The sequence below is a fragment of the Pristiophorus japonicus genome, chromosome 16, assembly GCF_044704955.1.
Source record: "Pristiophorus japonicus isolate sPriJap1 chromosome 16, sPriJap1.hap1, whole genome shotgun sequence".
In the NCBI taxonomy this organism is placed as follows: Eukaryota; Metazoa; Chordata; class Chondrichthyes; family Pristiophoridae; genus Pristiophorus; species Pristiophorus japonicus.
This window is the reverse complement of record NC_091992.1, coordinates 4,606,379-4,621,707: the sequence shown is the minus strand read 5'-3', so window position 1 is coordinate 4,621,707 and position 15,329 is coordinate 4,606,379. Positions and strand designations below refer to the sequence as shown.

Below are 15,329 nucleotides of genomic sequence, written 5' to 3'. Positions count from 1 at the left end.
CCACATGGATGCGTGACCATGGCTTGGTGGGCCAGGACCAGGGGCTAAGGGGGGCTTCCCTGGGCGCATTGCCCAGCTGGGCACACGTGTTGCACCTGCGAACACAAAGTTCCAGATCTGCGTCTATCCCTGGCCACCAAACGTGTGACCTGGCAATTGCCTTCATCGTGACAATGCCCGGGTACTCATTGTGGAGTTCTCTGATGAACACCTCTCTGCCCATCTGGGGCATGACTACTCGGTTTCCCCACAGTAGGCAATCGGCCTGAATCGAGAGTTCATCCTTGCGCCTGTGAAATGGTTTGAATTCCTCAGGGCATGCCCTGTACGCGGCTGCCCAGTCCCCATTCAGGACACATTTCTTGACTAGAGACAATAGCGGGTCTCTATTTGTCCAGACTTTAATCTGACGGGCTGTCACGGATGAGCCTTCGCTTTCGAAAGCTTCAACAGCCATGACCATCTCAGCACCATGCTCGGTAGCCCCCTCAGTGGTGGTTAGTGGGAGCCTGCTGAGTGCATCGGCGCAGTTTTCAGTGCCCGGTCTGTGCCGAATTGTGTAGTCATAGGCGGCTAACTTGAGTGCCCACCTCTGTATGCGGGCCGATGCGTTTGCATTTATGGCCTTGTTGTCGGGCAAAAGGGACGTTAGGGGTTTGTGATCTGTCTCCAGCTCAAATTCCCTGCCAAACAGGTACTGGTGCATTTTTTTTAACCGCATATACACATGCGAGCGCTTCCTTTTCTACCATCCCATAGCCCCTTTCTGCCTGGGACAGACTTCTGGAGGCATAAGCTACCGGCTGTAACTGACCCTTGGCATTGACATGCTGCAACACACAACCGACCCCATAGCACGACGCATCGCACGTTAAAACGAGTTTCTTACATGGGTCACATAGCGTTAACAGATTGTTAGGGCACGAAATTTGTTATGCTCCATCAAAAGCCCTTTCCTGGCTGTCCCCCCAGACCCATTCGCGACCTTTGCGTAGGAGCACGTGTAGCGGCTCTAACAGCGTGCTCAATTTGGGAAGAAAGTTACCAAAATAGTTCAGGAGCCCCAGGAACGAACACAGCTCCGTCGTGTTACGGGGTCTGGGTGCTCTCTGGATTGCTTCCGTTTTGGACGCAGTAGGGCTGATCCCGTCTGCTGCTACCCTCATCCCCAGGAATTCTACCTCTGGAGCTAGGAAGACGCACTTTGTCTTTTTCAGTCGCAGCCCTACCCTGTCCAGTCTGCGTAGCACCTCCTCCAGGTTGTGGAGGTGTTCTTCAGTATCGCAACCCGTGATGAGGATGTCATCTTGAAACACCACTGTCCTTGGAATCGACTTGAGGAGGCTTTCCATATTTCGTTGGAAGATCGCGGCGGCCGAGCGAATCCCGAACAGACATCTGTTGTACTCAAACAACCCCTTGTGTGTCGTGATGGTGGTCAGCTTCTTCGACTCATTCGCCAGCTCCTGGGTCATGTAAGCTGAGGTCAGGTCCAATTTTGAAAAAAGTTTGCCACCGGATAGCGTCGCAAAGAGGTCCTCCGCTCTCGGTAGCGGGTACTGGTCTTGGAGTGACACCCGATTGATGGTGGCCTTGTAATCACCACATATCCTGACCGACCCATCCGCCTTGAGCACCGGTACAATCGGGCTCGCCCAGTCACTGAATTCGACTGGCGAGATGATGCCTTCCCTCAGCAGGCGGTCCAATTTGCATTCTATCTTTTCCCGCATCACGTACGGCACTGCTCTGGCCTTGTGGTGTACTGGCCTGGCGTCCGGGTTTATGTGAATCACTACCTTGGTCCCCATGAAAATGCCAATGCCGGGTTGAAATAGTGAGTCAAATTTGTCCAGGACCTGTGAGCATGATACTCGCTCCACAGAAGAAATTGCATTGACATCGCCCCATTTCCAGTTCATGACAGCAAGCCAACTCCTCCCCAGTAGTGCGGGACCGTCCCCTGGGACAATCCAGAGTGGCAACCTGTTCTCCGAATCTTTGTGGGTCACGACTACCGTGACTCTGCCCAGCACCGGAATGATCTCCTTTTTATATGTCCGTAGCTGTGCGTCAATCAGCAATAATTTTGGTCTCCTGGCCTTGGACGCCCACAACTTGTCGAACTGTTTGATACTCATCAGGGACTGGCTGGCCCCTGTTTCTAGCTCCATTGATACTGGGATGCCATTGAGGAGCACTTTCATCATTATCGGTGGTGTCCTGGTATATGAACTGTATATGTGCTCCACATGAACTCGCTGAACTTCAGCTTCCAGCAATTTCCCCCAGTGTCCATTTGGCCTCGTAGGGCTTACATCGGGCCCGTCCTCCTCGTACATCAACCTGGTTGCAGGCTTCCTGCACATACGCGCCAAGTGACCGCTGACGTTGCAGTTTCTACAGGTATATTGCTGATACCTGCAAGCTCTGGCTGTGTGTTTGCCTCCACACCTCCAACATGAGCCGTTGTTGGAAACAAAAGGTCCATTACCAGTCAATCATCTCAGACTGTCTCTGTAACTGTCCTTAAACGCACCATTGACAATGGCTCCATTACTGGCCGCATTGTCCCTTGCGATGGCATGAATCACCGTTCAGCTAGCCATTGTCTCTGTTGAAATCCCCCTTTGGGTTCAACTACATGCTGGGGCATGTCCGATTGCCCCTGCCAGCCTGGAGAACTGTGTGCCGCGTTAACAATGTTGACTCCCTGTCCATTTGCTGCATTTAAACCAAGATTTTTGTCAAACATCATTCTGGTCTCTTCCTCCCCTGAGATAAATGTCTGGGCCATCAAAACCGCCGTTTCCAAGATCAAGTCTTTGGTCTCAATCAGTTTCCTGAAAACCCCAGCGTGCCCGATGCCCTCAATAAAAAAGTCTCGCAGCATCTCCGCTCTGCATGCATCTAAGAACTTACATAGGCTCACCAGTCGCCGGAGATCTGCCACGAAGTCTGGAACGCTTTGCCCTTCTCGCCGCCGGTGCGTGTAAAACCGGTGTCTCGCCATGTGCATGCTGCTCACCAGTTTAAGGTGTTCCCCGATCAACTTACTGAGCTCCTCGAACGTCTTGTCCGCCGGCTTCTCTGGCGCTAGAAGGTCCTTCATCAGGGAGTACGTTCTGGATCCACAAACCGTCAGGAGATGAGCCCTGCGTTTGTCGGCCGAATCCTGTCCCAACCATTCCTTAGTGACAAAACTTTGCTGTAGTCTCTCAATAAAGTCGTCCCAATCATCACCAACACAGTACCTCTCTTCTGTGCTGCTAGTGGCCATGCTCGCGTGGTTTAAATCCCAGTTTCTCGTCGCCAATAATATGTCCCTACTCTACAGTATAAATGCACACGAGGCCCATACTTGAGAGAAGGTCACTCTGTGACCAGTTACCTTTATTAGCCAGCACTGAAGTGATGAAGGTGGGTGGAGCTTCCCCTTTTATACCTGAAAGTCCAGGTTAGGAGTGTCTCCCACAAGTTCACCCCCTTGTGGTCAATGTTCTCACGGTGTACAACTTAGGTCAGATTATACATGGGTTACACTGATAGTTAAATACATGACACACTTCTATACACGAATGGTGGTAGAAGTTCGGAACTCTCTTCCACAAACGGCAATCGATGCTCGGTCAATTGTTAATTGTTAATCTGAGATTGACAGCTTTCTGTTAATTAAAGGTAATCTGGGATATGGGCCAAAGGTGGGTATGTGGAGTTAAATCGCATTGAATGGCGGAACAAGCTCGAGGGGCTGAACGGCCTCCTCCTGTTCCTATAATTTGGGGAAAAGGGCTGTGAAAGTTTTGGAAGATACGTACGAGCCATTTCAAGGCAGGTGGACAAGTTTACCACCACCCAGGGACAAGCACGGCTCCGAGTTCTCTGTTTTCTAAACGCCCAAGGCCCAGAATTGGCGAGAGCAGAAAAATAAACTTGGAATCGGGGAGAGGGAGGAATTAAAAGACTTGCCGTTCTACTGTCTCTTAAACATCTCGAAGTGCTTCTTATCCAGTGACTCACCATGATTTGCTATGGCGGCAGACACAGGGGTACGGTAATGCCGTGATTACCGAACTAGTAATCCAGAGACTGAGTTTCCAGTCCCATCATGGCAGTTTATAGAATCTGGAAAAAAAAATCTGATATCAGCAAAAGTGACCATCAATCTGTCGGATTGTCGTTAAAAACCCAACTGGTTCTTACCCGGTCTGGACCTATCTCAATAATCAGGGGGCATCGAATTAAAGTAATTGGTAGGAGGATTAGAGGGGATTTGAGGAGAATGTTTTTCACCCAGAGGGTGATGGGGGTCTGGAACTCACGGCCTGAAAGGGTGGCAGAGACAGAAACCCTCACCACATTTAAAAAGTACCTGGATGTGCACCTGAAGTGCCGTAACCTACAGGGCTACGGACCAAGAGCTGGAATATGGGATTAGGCTAGGTGGCTCTTTGTCGGCCGGCACGGACACCATGGGCCGAATGGCCTCCTTCTGTGCTGTGAATTTCTCTGATTCTATGATGTGTGATTCCAGTCCCACACCAACGTGAGTGGCCCAGCGAGCCCCTCAGTTGTATCAAACCGTTCAAGATAGAAAAACAGATAGCAAGAGTTTCTATAGGTGTATAAAAAGGAACAGGGTGGCTAAAGTAAATGTTGGTCCCTTAGAGGACGAGACCGGGGAATTAGTAATGGGGAACATGGAGATGGCAGAAACTCTGAACAAATATTTTGTATCAGTCTTTACGATAGAGGACACGAACAATATTCCGACAGTGAATAGTCAAGGGGCTATAGGGGGGGAGGAACTTAACACAATCACAATCACTAAGGAGGTGGTACTCAGTAAGATAATGGGACTAAAGGCAGATAAATCCCCTGGATCTGATGACTTGCATCCTAGGGTCTTAAGAGAAGTAGTGGCAGGGATAGTGGATGCATTGGTTGTAATTTACCAAAATTCCCTGGATTCTGGGGAGGTCCCAGCAGATTGGAAAACTACAAATGTAATGCCCCTATTTAAAAAAGGAGGCAGACAGAAAGCAGGAAACTATAGACCAGTTAGCCTCACATCTGTGGTTGGGAAAATATTGGAGTCCATTATTAAAGAAGCAGTAGCAGGACATTTGGAAAAGCAAAACTCGGTCAGGCAGAGTCAGCATGGATTTATGAAGGGGAAGTCATGTTTGATAAATTTGCTGGAGTTCTTTGAGGATGTAACGAACAGGGTGGATAAAGGGGAACCAGTGGATGTGGTGTATTTGGACTTCCAGAAGTCCAAATACATCACAAGGTGCCACATAAAAGGTTACTGCACAAGATAAAAGTTCACGGGGTTGGGGGTAATATATTAGCATGGATAGAGGATTGGCTAACTAACAGAAAACAGAGAGTCGGGATAAATGGGTCATTCTCTGGTTGGCAATCAGTAACTAGTGGGGTGCCGCAGGGATTAGTGCTGGGACCCCAACTATTTACAATCTGTATTAACGACTTGGAAGAAGGGACCGAGTGTAACGTAGCCAAGTTTGCTGATGATACAAAGATGAGTAGGAAAGCAAATTGTGAGGAGGACACAAAAAAAAATCAGCAAAGGGATATAGACAGGCTAAGTGAGTGGGCAAAAATTTGGCAGATGGAGTATAATGTTGGAAAGTGTGAGGTTATATACTTTGTCAGAAAAAAATCAAAGAGCAAGATATAATTTAAATGGAGAAAGATTGCAAAGTGCCGCAGTACAGCGGGACCTGGGGGTACTTGTGCATGAAACACAAAAGGATAGTGTGCAGGTACAGCAAGTGATCAGGAAGGCTAATGGTATCTTGGCCTTTATTGCAAAGGGGATGGAGTATAAAAGCAGGGAAGTCTTGCTACAGTTGTACAGGGTATTGGTGAGACCACACCTGGAATACTGCGTGCAGTTTTGGTCTCCGTATTTAAGGAGGGATATACTTGCTTTGGAGGCAGTTCAGAGAAGGTTCACTCGGTTGATTCCTGAGATGAGGGGGTTGACTTATGAGGAAAGGTTGAGTAGGTTGGGCCTCTACTCATTGGAATTCAGAAGAATGAGAGGTGATCTTATCGAAACGTATAAGATTATGAGGGGGCTTGTCAAGATGGATGCAGAGAGGATGTTTCCACTGATGGGGGAGACTAGAACTAGAGGGCATAATCTTAGAATAAGGGACCGCTCATTTAAAACAGAGATGAGGAGAAATTTCTTCTCTCAGAGGGTTGTAAATCTGTGGAATTCGCTGCCTCAGAGAGCTGTGGAAGCTGGGACATTATATAAGTTTAAGACAGAAATAGACAGTTTCTTGAGCGATAAGGGGTTATGGGGAGCGGACAGGGAAGTGGAGCTGAGTCCATGATCAGATCAGCCATGATCTTATTAAATGGCGGAGCAGGCTCGAGGGGCCGTATGGCCGACTCCTGCTCCTAATTCTTATGTTTTTATGGAAGAAGACGGATTACTATCACCTTCTCAGGGCAACTAGGGATGGGCAATAAATGCTGGGCCTTGCCAGCCACGCCCACGTCCCGAGATTGAATAAAAGAAAAACCGCCCAGATAGGATGGAGCATGTGATCTGAGTTTGGTGTAAATGGGTGTCCCATCCTATAACAGTGACTCTCTTTCCCTCTCTCTGTTGTCTCTCAGTCTCCTGAAGGTCCACCTGCAGTTACGTGGACTCAGCGTGTTCATCGATGTGGAGAAACTGGAGGCTGGCAAGTTTGAGGATAAACTCACTCAGAGTCTGAAGAATGCGGCGCACTTTGTACTGGTCCTCTCGCCCAATGCCCTGGACAGGTGCATGGGGGACAGCGAGATGAGGGACTGGGTGCACAAGGTGAGTGAGCCGAGACTAATATTGAACTGGAGAAAATTTCTGCTCATCCACAACTGGATGTCGGACAAGCAATCTGACAATTTAGTGACCGTGGGGGAGGGGGGGGGGGGTCGGGAGAAGCGGTGGTGAGGTAGAGGAGTGTCATCAGCGTACGTGGGGAAACTGACTGAGCTTGTAGGAGATTAAGGGGGGGGGAATCTGATCGAGGGGTTTAAGATGATTAAAGGATTCGATGGGGTAGAGCGAGAGAAACTATTCCCTCCGGTGGGGGGAGTCCAGAACAAGGGGCAGGACCTTAAAATTAGAGCCCGGCCGTTCAGGGTGATGTCAGGAAGCACTTCTTCACACACAGGGCCGTGGGAATCGGGAACTCTCTCCCCCAAAGGCTGTGGGTGCTGGGGGTTAATCGCAGCTTTCCAGACTGAGATCGATGGATTTTTGTTGGGTCAGGGTAACGTTGTAGAGTTGAGATACAGATCAGCCATGATCCAACTGAATGGCGGAAGAAGTTTGAGGGGCCGAATGGCCTCTGCCCGTTCCTATTTGTGATTATTTCTTCTGAGCCGGAGTCAAAATTTACCAGGATCCGCCAGTTTATAAACTTCACGAACCAACAGGAACTCAAGTCTAATCAAGTTCCTCATTCAATGATGACACTTAAAAGTGAGGGATGGCCTCAATTGGAACTAATTGACCCCAAGACTTTTGGCACATTGTCTTTGTGGTCTTTCAGAGGCATGTCGCGTTAAACACAGATTGACTGCCAACAAGAACATCTGTACACCAAGTCCCGCTCACCCGTCACCCTGAGCTCGCTGACCTACATTAGCACCCGCTTAACAAACACCGTGATTTAAAAATTCTCATCCTTGTGTTCAAATCCCTCCAGGGTCTCCCCCCTCCCTGTCGCTGTAATCTCCTCCAGCCCCAAACCCTCAGATCTCTGCGCTCCTCTAATTCTGGCTTCTTGTGCATCCCCGATTTCTATAGCTCTACAATTGGTGACCGTACCTTCAGCTGCCTGGGCCCTAGGCCCTGGAATTTACTCCCTAAACCTGTCCGCCTCTCTCTCTCTCCCCTCCTTTAAGACCCACGTGTAAATCTATTTGTTAAAATGAAAGTTTAAGAACCTCTTTTACTTCATACAATACTGGCTGCACACTGTGGGGGGCACTGTTGAGCCAGAAAATGGATTCACTCCGTGCGGAGTTACCATGGGACTGAAATTGGCCTCTCGTGGGCTTGCCGTTAGCATCTCCGGGAGCACAGTTTGGTGAGTTGCTGCGACACCGTCAGATCTCCGGTGGACTGTGGTGGACCCAGCGGCGATGGCAGCAGTCAGAGCTAGCGTGGCATCAAGCTGAGACTGCATGAGAGCAGTGTGAGACTCGAAGCCACCAACCATTGTCTGCATTGCAGCACTGAGACGTTGGGTTGCTTCCAATCTGTGCTACAATGGAAGCTTACACGTTGCCCATGAGGTCTGGATCCACACGGTATCTCTGGGAGTCCACCATCGTCTGCACACTGGCAATGATGGGTTCCATGGTGCGCGCAGAGCTCTATGCAATGCTGGAGGCAGACTCCTCCAAGCTCTTTATCACTACCAAGAGGCTCGAGGGCACCCTTGCCATTGCACCTATGATGTCAGGGTGCATGGCCATCACCCTTTGTGTGAATGCCTCCCCATCGAGGTCCTCATCTGACTCCTGTGGAGCAGAACACGCACAGGAACTCGCCCTCCGGGGAGATGGTTTCCGAGGTTCCCATTCCCCTTGGCCTTGCTGCAGCCGCTAGGTCCCGGCACATCACCCAGTGCAGACCCCTCTATTAGCCCAACCTGTAACAAACACATAGTGCCAGGATCTGTGTTGGTGCCTGTGGGTGAGAGAAGCAATGACGCTGTGTTCGGCTCCTCCTCCCCCTGGCTCTGCTGGGGGGGGGGGGGTGCTCAGGTGCAGGATGAACAGCTTCTGCCTGGTTATCTGAAAGCATAAATGGCACAAGACTCGCCTTCAGGCGAGGGCAGTGGGGCAGGAATGGAGCAAGGAATGCAGGCAGTATCAGGAGCCTTCTGGTGTGTGGGGTGGATGTGGTATGAGAAAAGGAGGGGATAAAGATCCCGTTGTTGCCCCCAGCGGGGTCGTCGCCTCCGTCGGCCATGGCACCCACCACCTGTGGGCCAATGAGCCGCAGCACTCGCTCCGGAGGTCGCTCAGCTCGCGCAGGCCGGGTTCCCCTCCTCCAGTCTGCAGCTGCTCCATTTTGTCATGTGCCATCTTGGTGTGCAAAAGAAAGGAACTCGTGCGAGTCAGAGTCCAGCTATGTATGCGGAAGATATGCCTGCCATGGTTGAATAGCTGTGAATGTAGGCAAGGCGTGAGACGAGGATGTGAGTGCGAGTATCTGCAGAAGCTTGGGGGTAGAAGTGGTGGTTTGCAGTGAGTGCAGACAGAGGTTCAGAGGTTGCAAGTACTCACCTTCACCACCCGACTGAGGTCGTTGAATTTTTTGCTGCACTGGGTGAGGCTTCTCTGCACCTCCTGGGCCACCTCTCGTCACAGAGCCCAGAAAACCTGCGCTGATAACCTCCTTCCCGATGGAGGGAACAACGACTCCCTCCTGGTCTCCACTACCCCCACCATTGCCTCCAGAGCCACATCATTAAATCGTGTGGCCCTCTCCCTTGAAGGGGGATTTGCAACAGTCATTTTGGAATGTACCTCAGCTCCACAGATCAGTGACTGATGTTCAACAATGCAGAAAATGAGCAGCAGCAGGTTCAAATGAGTGCCCCTTTAAGAGCTGGAGTCAAGGAATGAAAGCTGATTGGTTAATGGAATTCAGCTGAAATTGGATAAGTGGCTGTGAAACTCTTTTGGAGTAAACAACAAAAACATTAAACCGTGCCCCCGATCTGGGGGAACACCAACATTTACAAGGCACTTTTTTTTTAATTTATTTTTTTTGGTTTTTTTTTTGGCACTAAAATTATATTATTTTTCCTAAGTGCCCCCTATAAAAGGGGAGGGGGACACTAAAAGCACCAGCAATTAAAACAAATTAACTTAAAAACATAAAATCAATTAAAAATTTGGTTAAGTGGCTGTGAATAGCGCCCCACAGTGCCCAGCTGAGGCCATTAGCGCCTCATTTATCGCCGCCTTCACTCCTGGGACACAACCGAGTTTCACCCCAGAACTCTCCAGTGAGAGTCAGTGTGTGTGGGACCCGTACCCCAGTGAGAGTCAGTGTCTGTGGGACCCGTACCCCAGTGAGAGTCAGTGTGTGTGGGACCCATACCCCAGTGAGAGTCAGTGTGTGTGGGACCCGTACCCCAGTGAGAGTCAGTGTGTGTGGGACCCGTACCCCAGTGAGAGTCAGTGTGTGTGGGACCCATACCCCAGTGAGAGTCAGTGTGTGTGGGACCCGTACCCCAGTGAGAGTCAGTGTGTGTGGGACCCGTACCCCAGTGAGAGTCAGTGTGTGTGGGACTGTACCCCAGTGAGAGTCAGTGTGTGTGGGACCCGTACCCCAGTGAGAGTCAGTGTGTGTGGGACCCGTACCCCAGTGAGAGTCGGTGTATGTGGGACCCGTACCCCAGTGAGAGTCAGTGTGTGTGTGGGACCCGTACCCCAGTGAGAGTCAGTGTGTGGAACCCGTACCCCAGTGAGAGTCAGTGTGTGTGTGGGACCCGTACCCCAGTGAGAATCGGTGTGTGGGACCCGTACCCCAGTGAGAGTCAGTGTGTGTGTGGGACCCGTACCCCAGTGAGAGTCAGTGTGTGTGTGGGACCCGTACCCCAGTGAGAATCGGTGTGTGGGACCCGTATCCCAGTGAGAGTCAGTGTGTGGAACCCGTACCCCAGTGAGAGTCAGTGTGTGTGGGACTGTACCCCAGTGAGAGTCAGTGTGTGGAACCCGTACCCCAGTGAGAGTCAGTGTGTGTGGGACCCGTACCCCAGTGAGAGTCAGTGTGTGGAACCCGTACCTCAGTGAGAGTCAGTGTGTGTGGGACCTGTACCCCAGTGAGAGTCAGTGTGTGTGGGACTGTACCCCAGTGAGAGTCAGTGTGTGTGGGACTGTACCCCAGTGAGAGTCAGTGTGTGTGGGTCCCGTACCCCAGTGAGAGTCAGTGTGTGTGGGACCCGTACCCCAGTGAGAGTCAGTGTCTGTGGGACCCGTACCCCAGTGAGAGTCAGTTTCTGTGAGACTGTACCCCAGTGAGAGTCAGTGTGTGTGGGACCCGTACCCCAGTGAGAGTCAGTGTGTGTGGGACTGTACCCCAGTGAGTGTCAGTGTGTGTGGGACCTGTACCCCAGTGAGAGTCAGTGTGTGTGGGACTGTACCCCAGTAAGAGTCAGTGTATGTGGGACCCGTACCCCAGTGAGAGTCAGTGTGTGTGGGACTGTACCCCAGTGAGAGTCAGTGTGTGTGGGACTGTACCCCAGTGAGAGTCAGTGTGTGTGGGACCCGTACCCCAGTGAGAGTCGGTGTGTGGAACCCATACCCCAGTGAGAGTCAGTGTGTGTGGGACTGTACCCCAGTGAGAGTCAGAGTGTGTGGGACCCGTACCCCAGTGAGAGTCAGTGTGTGTGGGACCCGTACCCCAGTGAGAGTCAGTGTGTGTGGGACTGTACCCCAGTGAGAGTCAGTGTGTGTGGGACCCGTACCCCAGTGAGAGTCAGTGTGTGTGGGACCCGTACCCCAGTGAGAGTCAGTGTGTGTGGGACCCGTACCCCAGTGAGAGTCAGTGTGTGTGGGACCCGTACCCCAGTGAGAGTCAGTGTGTGTGGGACTGTACCCCAGTGAGAGTCAGTGTGTGTGGGACCCGTACCCCAGTGAGAGTCAGTGTGTGTGGGACCCGTACCCCAGTGAGAGTCGGTGTGTGGGACCCGTACCCCAGTGAGAGTCAGTGTGTGTGGGACCCGTACCCCAGTGAGAGTCAGTGTGTGTATGGGACCCGTACCCCAGTGAGAGTCGGTGTGTGTGGGACCCGTACCCCAGTGAGAGTCGGTGTGTGTGGGACCCGTACCCCAGTGAGAGTCAGTGTGTATGGGACCCGTACCCCAGTGAGAGTCAGTGTGTGTGGGACCCGTACCCCAGTGAGAGTCAGTGTGTGTGGGACTGTACCCCAGTGAGAGTCAGTGTGTGTGGGACTGTACCCCAGTGAGAGTCAGTGTGTGTGGGACTGTACCCCAGTGAGAGTCAGTGTGTGTGGGACCTGTACCCCAGTGAGTGTCAGTGTGTGTGGGACCCGTACCCCAGTGAGAGTCAGTGTGTGTGGGACTGTACCCCAGTGAGAGTCAGTGTGTGTGGGACTGTACCCCAGTGAGAGTCAGTGTGTGGGACCTGTACCCCAGTGAGAGTCAGTGTGTGTGGGACCCGTACCCCAGTGAGAGTCAGTGTGTGTGGGACTGTACCCCAGTGAGAGTCAGTGTGTGTGGGACCCATACCCCAGTGAGGGTCAGTGTGTGTGGGACCCGTACCCCAGTGAGAATCAGTGTGTGTGGGACCCGTACCCCAGTGAGAGTCAGTGTGTGTGGGACTGTACCCCAGTGAGAGTCAGTGTGTGTGGGACTGTACCCCGGTGAGAGTCAGTGTGTGTGGGACCCATACACCAGTGAGGGTCAGTGTGTGTGGGACCCATACCCCAGTGAGAGTCGGTGTGTGTGGGACCCGTACCCCAGTGAGAGTCAGTGTGTGTGAGACCCGTACCCCAGTGAGAGTCAGTGTGTGTGGGACCCGTACCCCAGTGAGAGTCAGTGTGTGTGGGACCCATACCCCAGTGAGAGTCAGTGTGTGTGGGACCCGTACCCCAGTGAGAGTCAGTGTGTGTGGGACCTGTACCCCAGTGAGAGTCAGTGTGTGTGTGGGACCCGTACCCCAGTGAGAGTCAGTGTGTGGGACCTGTACCCCAGTGAGAGTCAGTGTGTGTGGGACCCGTACCCCAGTGAGAGTCAGTGTGTGGGACCCATACCCCAGTGAGAGTCAGTGTGTGTGGGACCCGTACCCCAGTGAGAATCAGTGTGTGTGGGACCCGTACCCCAGTGAGAGTCAGTGTGTGTGGGACCCGTACCCCAGTGAGAGTCAGTGTGTGTGGGACCTGTACCCCAGTGAGAGTCAGTGTGTGTGTGGGACCCGTACCCCAGTGAGAGTCAGTGTGTGTGTGGGACCCGTACCCCAGTGAGAGTCAGTGTGTGGGACCCGTACCCCAGTGAGAGTCAGTGTGTGTGGGACCCGTACCCCAGTGAGAGTCAGTGTGTGGGACCCATACCCCAGTGAGAGTCAGTGTGTGTGGGACCCGTACCCCAGTGAGAATCAGTGTGTGTGGGACCCGTACCCCAGTGAGAGTCAGTGTGTGTGGGACCCGTACCCCAGTGAGAGTCGGTGTGTGGAACCCGTACCCCAGTGAGAGTCAGTGTGTGTGGGACTGTACCCCAGTGAGAGTCAGTGTGTGTGGGACTGTACCCCAGTGAGAGTCGGTGTGTGTGGGACCCGTACCCCAGTGAGAGTCGGTGTGTGTGGGACCCGTACCCCAGTGAGAGTCAGTGTGTGTGGGACCCGTACCCCAGTGAGAGTCAGTGTGTGTGGTACCCGTACCCCAGTGAGTCAGTGTCTGTGGGACCCGTACCCCAGTGAGAGTCAGTGTGTGTGGGACCCGTACCCCAGTGAGAGTCAGTGTGTGGGACTGTACCCCAGTGAGAGTCAGTGTGTGTGGGACCCATACCCCAGTGAGAGTCAGTGTGTGTGGGACTGTACCCCGGTGAGAGTCAGTGTGTGTGGGACTGTACCCCAGTGAGAGTCAGTGTGTGTGGGACCTGTACCCCAGTGAGAGTCAGTGTGTGTGTGGGACCCGTACCCCAGTGAGAGTCAGTGTGTGTGGGACCCATACCCCAGTGAGAGTCAGTGTGTGTGGGACTGTACCCCGGTGAGAGTCAGTGTGTGTGGGACTGTACCCCAGTGAGAGTCAGTGTGTGTGGGACCTGTACCCCAGTGAGAGTCAGTGTGTGTGGGACTGTACCCCAGTGAGAGTCGGTGTGTGTGGGACCCGTACCCCAGTGAGAGTCGGTGTGTGTGGGACCCGTACCCCAGTGAGAGTCAGTGTGTGTGGGACCCGTACCCCAGTGAGAGTCAGTGTGTGTGGGACTGTACCCCAGTGAGAGTCAGTGTGTGTGGGACCTGTACCCCAGTGAGAGTCAGTGTGTGTGGGACCCGTACCCCAGTGAGAGTCGGTGTGTGTGGGACCCATACCCCAGTGAGAGTCAGTGTGTGTGGGACCCGTACCCCAGTGAGAGTCAGTGTGTGTGGGACCCGTACCCCAGTGAGAGTCAGTGTGTGTGGGACCTGTACCCCAGTGAGAGTCAGTGTGTGTGTGGGACCCGTACCCCAGTGAGAGTCAATGTGTGTGTGGGACCCGTACCCCAGTGAGAGTCAGTGTGTGGGACCCGTACCCCAGTGAGAGTCAGTGTGTGTGGGACCCGTACCCCAGTGAGAGTCAGTGTGTGGGACCCATACCCCAGTGAGAGTCAGTGTGTGTGGGACCCGTACCCCAGTGAGAATCAGTGTGTGTGGGACCCGTACCCCAGTGAGAGTCAGTGTGTGTGGGACCCGTACCCCAGTTTGAGTCGGTGTGTGGAACCCGTACCCCAGTGAGAGTCAGTGTGTGTGGGACTGTACCCCAGTGAGAGTCAGTGTGTGTGGGACCCGTACCCCAGTGAGAGTCAGTGTGTGTGGGACCCGTACCCCAGTGAGAGTCAGTGTGTGTGGGACCCGTACCCCAGTTTGAGTCGGTGTGTGGAACCCGTACCCCAGTGAGAGTCAGTGTGTGTGGGACTGTACCCCAGTGAGAGTCAGTGTGTGTGGGACTGTACCCCAGTGAGAGTCGGTGTGTGTGGGACCCGTACCCCAGTGAGAGTCAGTGTGTGTGGTACCCGTACCCCAGTGAGTCAGTGTCTGTGGGACCCGTACCCCAGTGAGAGTCAGTGTCTGTGGGACCCGTACCCCAGTGAGAGTCAGTGTGTGTGGGACCCGTACCCCAGTGAGAGTCAGTGTGTGGGACCTGTACCCCAGTGAGAGTCAGTGTGTGTGGGACCCGTACCCCAGTGAGAGTCAGTGTGTGGGACCCGTACCCCAGTGAGAGTCGGTGTGTGTGGGACCCGTACCCCAGTGAGAGTCAGTGTGTGTGGGACTGTACCCCAGTGAGAGTCAGTGTGTGGGACCTGTACCCCAGTGAGTGTCAGTGTGTGTGGGACCCGTACCCCAGTGAGAGTCAGTGTGTGTGGGACTGTACCCCAGTGAGAGTCAGTGTGTGTGGGACCCGTACCCCAGTGAGAGTCGGTGTGTGTGGGACCCGTACCCCAGTGAGAGTCAGTGTGTGTGGGACCCGTACCCCAGTGAGAGTCAGTGTGTGGGACTGTACCCCAGTGAGAGTCAGTGTGTGTGGGACCCATACCCCAGTGAGAGTCAGTGTGTGTGGG

At 53.0% G+C, this 15,329-nt stretch overlaps 1 protein-coding gene across 1 annotated transcript in view; it reads left to right on the top strand.

The window, feature by feature from the left end:
- The window catches only part of sarm1 (sterile alpha and TIR motif containing 1), a 42,675-nt gene that overhangs the window by 15,182 nt on the left and 12,164 nt on the right, over nt 1-15,329 (top strand). The window contains exon 7 of the mRNA XM_070857999.1: nt 6,661-6,850. Coding sequence (XP_070714100.1) covers nt 6,661-6,850 — 190 coding nt within the window. The remainder of the gene's footprint in view (nt 1-6,660; nt 6,851-15,329) is intronic.